Source organism: Leptosomus discolor, chromosome 2, assembly GCF_034619465.1.
Source record: "Leptosomus discolor isolate bLepDis1 chromosome 2, bLepDis1.hap2, whole genome shotgun sequence".
Taxonomy (NCBI): Eukaryota; Metazoa; Chordata; class Aves; order Leptosomiformes; family Leptosomidae; genus Leptosomus; species Leptosomus discolor.
Window position 1 is genome coordinate 119,752,963 of NC_141392.1, and position 5,395 is coordinate 119,758,357.

At 47.6% G+C, this 5,395-nt stretch overlaps 1 protein-coding gene across 1 annotated transcript; it reads right to left on the reverse strand.

The window, feature by feature from the left end:
• Nucleotides 1–933: 933 nt before the first annotated feature.
• MRPL19 (mitochondrial ribosomal protein L19) lies at nucleotides 934–5,190 on the reverse strand. Its single transcript, XM_086461628.1, has 7 exons — nucleotides 5,115–5,190; nucleotides 5,056–5,067; nucleotides 4,746–4,857; nucleotides 4,187–4,305; nucleotides 3,570–3,704; nucleotides 2,941–3,122; nucleotides 934–1,273 (listed from the first exon to the last, which is right to left on the reverse strand). The coding sequence occupies exons 1-7, from the start codon at nucleotides 5,188–5,190 to the stop codon at nucleotides 1,058–1,060; spliced, it is 852 nt and encodes a 283-aa protein (XP_086317754.1). The 3' UTR covers nucleotides 934–1,057.
• Nucleotides 5,191–5,395: the final 205 nt, after the last annotated feature.

Below are 5,395 nucleotides of genomic sequence, written 5' to 3' on the forward strand. Positions count from 1 at the left end.
TGACTCCTACAGTGTTTTCTTCAACATGTGAGAGTGTTATTAGCAGTATGAAAAAATCCTCTCAGACAGCATTAGCCTTCGTTAGCTTTAGGAGTTGTGAGTTACGTTGCTTCTAATAATGAATTTCTGTTGCTTTTCCTCTCAGAACACCAACAAAAACACACCAGCTGAGTGGCACTCACCCCAAGCTGATGATCTCATTGCTTTTCTCTTGTTCTCCTTGGTGTCACCCCAGCTAAAGGTCTCCCCTGAAGCAACCACCCTTGAGCTAGTACAAAAATGCAGTAGATGTTCTACCCCAGTTCAGCACTGGAGATGTTCCTTTCTGGAAGAAAGATGACTTGTAATGACTTGTGGGGATGTAATGAGAGGGGAAGGCAGCTGCCACCTGAGCTCACAACTCCTGTGTGCTTCTGCTATGGAAACAGGAGTTTGATGAAACCAGCTGTCCCAGCATGGAGCACCTCCTCTGGCACTGGGAGCACTTCATCAGGAACCTTGCGCTAGTTCACGTGGTTTGGCTTAAGCAAACTGCCTCAGTTCTTCAAAACTGATCTCGGAGCATTTGTATTTGCTGCTCTGCTGGCACGTTGGTGTTACTGCTCTGTCAGAAACTTTTTTAAATGGAAAAACTAACCAGCACTTTGAGAGTGTACGGTTGGCCCAGACATGTCTGCTTCCCTGCTACAGCCCACGTCTGAAATTACGAGTCAGGCAGTTCTACAACTGGCCACTACCCAGTCTGTAAAGAGAGAAGTAACAGCAGCATTTGGAAATGACAACACAACTTGAAGGGGTGAAGCAAACCCCTCTTGTTAACTAACTTCTTGTTTCTGGAGAAGGGGTGAACAGGGCATCATGCTCCTCAGAAAAAGGAGCGGCTGTTTTCAGGAACAGAAAGTGTTCAACCACAAAAGTTTGTACACTCTGAAATTTCCTGGAAAGGTTAACTTTATTTTCCCTATGTATATACAAAACTTGCCAGCTGACAATCCATACAGTAAATTGAAAGTAAATATTAATTTTCTCTCTAATTCCTAGACAGCACAAACCATTTTTATTTTTTAAGCTCTTCACTCACTTCTTTCCAAATCTTCTCCTCTATCTTTGAAGTATCGTATTCTCGCAGCATATCAAACTCTAGCCAGGGCTGGCTCCACTTCTGTGCTTCTTTCATTTTTTGTTCAGGTAGCTCAAACTTTATTCCTTTTATATTGTACTTTGGCCTTTCCCACCTTTTAGACCATGGTTTAGGTTTCATTCGTACCTGCAGCTAGGGTGAAAGATCAAAAAACAATAAAAATCACAAGGTATTAAGTAATCAGAATTTTGATTGTGAGCTTAGCAAAAGGTGAGACAGCTGTTGCTCTAACAGAAGGGAAGAAAGAGAAGACAGGCTCAGCCGTCAGTGTGTTAAGGAACTACTGCTTTACACTGCGAGGAGGAAAAGAATTTGGCGTGTCCACGTGACTGTTGCCATAAGGTCTTGTAAAACTTTTTAATTAACCCTGTCTTGATTGACTACAGTCCTTAGATTGACAAACAAAGTGAAGTTAACTCCTCTTCTGTCGTTCTACTCCTGCTCCTTAAGGAAAAGCAGCGTGATGGGGAAAGGGAGGAACGGCCGCTGTAAGTTCTGAGTTACCAGACAATGCTCTTTGACAGGAGCTACTGGTTTCTGGATCTTCCCCGAGACGCGGCTCTTGGCTGACTCTTCCAGCCCTACCTTCCTCCTGACACCTACCGCTCCCCCATCAGTAACCACGTCAACAATATCGCTTCTGTCAGAAAAGCCTTCCTCTCCGCGGCGCTGTGCAGAGGCAAGGGCAGGTCACTACTCCTTGCCTGTCTTCAGGTCACCTACTGAGGATGGCAGGTATTTGAATTCTCAACTTTCTTTCGCTATAGAAGTGGCATCAAGACTTGCCTTATTTTGTATGCTTTTGTGTCCCCAGTAACTAATTGTAGAGAGGGTGCAAAGTTAATCCCAAAGTCTGAGTCATGAAATTCAGCATTGGGTGAAGTGGCAAGCACTGGGCAGGGGGCAACCATCACTAGATCGCTACCTGGTGTTATGCGGATTGCCCAGAGGAGCGTGAGACGGGGCAGAGGCCTCGTGGTCCCAGTCCCCCATTCTCTTTGCCCTGAACAAAAGGAGCCATTACCTCCCCCAATGCAGGTGTAAACTGACAGACTTTGTGGCATTAACATAAGTGATAAGATTGTCTATAGTCATCCCCATCCGCACATATACCCTGCTGATGTAATGTAAAATTTCCAGTATAAATATCCCCCCAATTTTGGCCCCAAAATTAGGACAGGATCAACTCGGACCCATACCGACGACCGGACAGTTTGACGAATTCACTCCTCCTCCATCCCCACCACTTGGGATGCCGTGTGGATAATATTATTGACCTCAGCTAACGCTGAGAGATATACTTTTCCTCCCCGGGTGTATTTCACATTTTCTCCTCAGGTGCATTTCTGTGCTTCCCTGAGTGTATCCTTGATTCTTGTTTGTTGCAACTTTACTGTCTCTTGTTCTACTGTATCCCTGTTACACAGTCTTGTCTATTTGCCAAGCAGCTGGGCCTACAGCGGGCAAGTTGTTATTGTTGTTGGCGTGTATGTGTGCATATAGTGTGTGGCGGTGTTGTTATATTAGTGATAAACCTTGTGTTATATCTGTAGCTTTTAATTTATCCCCGGCAATCCAAAAGAACCTGTAAATGTTGCTGTAAATAAACTATTACTATTCTGTCTCCCGATTTGCGTCTGTTGCATATTCGGTGCCGGCCGTGCAAGACCGGATTGACTTCCCCGCTTTCGCAACACTAACGCAAGGGAGGGCTGGTTAACGGCCTGCCACGGTATCGGCCAGATACGAAAGTTACCCAAATGATCCTCCCCCTTCCCTCTGAAATAGGCGGCTCCTACCTCGTTTACGTGAATTTCCTCGTGGTCTGAACGAGACACGGGTTTCATGTTCACATCAAAAGTGCTGTATTCCGGGAGCGCGTCTCGCAGGTACATCAGGTTGTCATCCAGCCTCTTCTCCAGCTTCAGAACCTCGATCGCCTGGATTCGAGGACTGTACAGTTCGTAACAGATTTCAACGCCTTAGGGAGAGAAAGTCTGGTTTAAAGAGCCAAATTCATTAGAAATACTAACAGCAAATCAGTATTTCTTCAGTGTTACGCAGCCTTGTGTTATTCAAGAACTACTTTTTACTTACACAGAGACCTGACACGCAGTGCTGCGTGTGTGACTGCACACGTGCACTGTCCCTGCCCAGGCAACCGCAGAGTTCTTTTGCAAGTCAAGTCTTTGATAACAGATAACAGCTTGAGAGACGCTGAATGCCCTGAATTTAACGCATGCTCTGGTTTTAAACTTTAAAGCTTCTAAACTTGCAGTATCCCCTAGCAGGCAGACTCGTGACTTCACTTTAATCTATCGTCCTTCTCTCCGCAGACTAAATTTCTACACCAGGTAACCCTTTCCATACAACTTCAACCGTGTCTGCTTAACATTTCCAGCATAACTGACCACCGATAATAACCCACCTTGGTCCTCTATAACATTCCGAAGGACAAAGGTGGCCCCAAGTCCTTTTCCTCCCCTCTGAATGCAGATGCCCACGAACCGGCTGGCCTTCTCGGGGGCGTACGGGTCTGCAGTCGTCACGGCAAGCACGCTGCCTGCCAAGGGACATAAAAGACTGTCTGAGTAAGTACGTACCAAAACGGAGGAAGAGTCAAAGTGCGTGCATTGAGAGTTTTCTAAGTGTTTTATTTTCCATAAAAACTGCCAGAAACGGAATAAACCCGTAACGTGCCCTGAACTGATATACGTTAAAGTGACTCCTCACCTTTACCTTTTACTCTTCATTATGCAAACTGAACACAAACAATATCTAGGGTATCTTCCCTTCTTGAGCTTTACCAGTAAAGCATATGCTGAAGTGCCAGGATTTAAGAAACACATCAGTATTATACTTTCAACGGAAACTGGATGTAAATATGAAACTAAAATATGAAGCAGCATGTACAGAAACACGTACTAGTTGGCCTAACATACCTGAGCTGCGATGTTCTATTTTATTCTACAACATAAAACCACACCTTTCACCAACCCACCCTACAAAAAATATTGATGAAACGATGAAAGTTCTGTTACTGACCAACATAGAACTCTGGGATGTTGAAGACTTTCCGTCTCTGTATCATATCCTTTCTCTCCATATAATATTTAAGAGGATCTGTTCTCCCTCTGGGAGGTATAAATTCAGGGCTCAAGAACCTGCAAGAAAACCCAAACTTTTATAAGTGTAAAACAAATGCATTTTTCAGCTCCATGTCACAATCAGCAACGAATGCACCTACAGGTGACCTCAAGGTCTAAGTCAAAGGCAGACAGAGGACCCAAGGACCCGTGTCCCTGTCACCTTGTGGCATACTGAAGAGATGCCTGCCTTTAACAGATGAAAACCTCATACATCAACCATAAATTTGCAAAAATCTTTACTGCTATACACATTTTTTTCACTGCTTTCAGGAACTCTAGAACAGTGTCTTAGGGATATTTTTAAGCATATTTCAAGATAAATGATCTTTGGTAGAACTTTGCAAATACCTTTTGTGCAATAATGCCTTGGAGCTTTAAGAAGGCGCTCACACAATTACCAGCCTGACAGCAGACGTGAACACAGGGCTACTGCGATAAGTACCGGGACACCCTACCTCCTCTCCTCTCTCTGCTTCTGCTTGTCAATAATGACGGGCTTCGGAGGCGGCTGAAATTTTTCTGTCTTTCCATCGCTGCTAACTCGATGGCTGGAGAAAGAAAAGCACCCTGTAAAAAGAAAATATGTTTTGAACCCCCGCGTTTTCAACTTGAACCGCCCCCAACAGCTGCGCGGTTCGAGATCCCACCCCCGCAGAGGCCCGGGGCACCCCGCACCGAGGACACCCCCACCCGGCCCCGCTCTCCGGGCAGACACGCCGGGAAGCCCCGAGGGACAGGCGCAGGCCGCGGGCAGCCGCTCCCCGCCGCGGGCAGGAGCTGGAGGGGGGTGAGGGGGTAAGGGGGATGCGGGCGGCCCTCACTGCAGGGCCGGGCGGCGGCGAGGCCCAGCGCCCCCGCGGCGGCACTCCGCGGCAACAGCCTCCTGCAGGCGGCTGCCATGGCGACTGCGCCCGCTTCCGGCCTGCCGGCGCATGCGCGCAGCGCCGCTACGGCGAGCGCGGAGGGACAAAGTAGCCTCAAGCGCGAAGGGGGGCTGTGGCGGGCGGCGCTGCCCTGCGCAGGGCCCGGGGCTGGGCCTGCCTGGCCTCCTCTGGGGCTGTCCCGCACCAAAACTTGGCTGGGGGGCAGCCCGGTTCGTCCCTGA

Excerpts from the sequence above, each read along its gene's own strand:
- MRPL19 (XM_086461628.1), bottom strand. The coding sequence starts at position 5,190 with ATGGCAGCCGCCTGCAGGAGGCTGTTGCCGCGGAGTGCCGCCGCGGGG. Across the intron at positions 3,705-4,186 it reads CATCCCAGAGTTCTATGTTG|GCAGCGTGCTTGCCGTGACG; the intron begins GTCAGTAACAGA and ends GTCCCTTGGCAG. Across the intron at positions 3,123-3,569 it reads GAATGTTATAGAGGACCAAG|GCGTTGAAATCTGTTACGAA; the intron begins GTGGGTTATTAT and ends TCTCTCCCTAAG.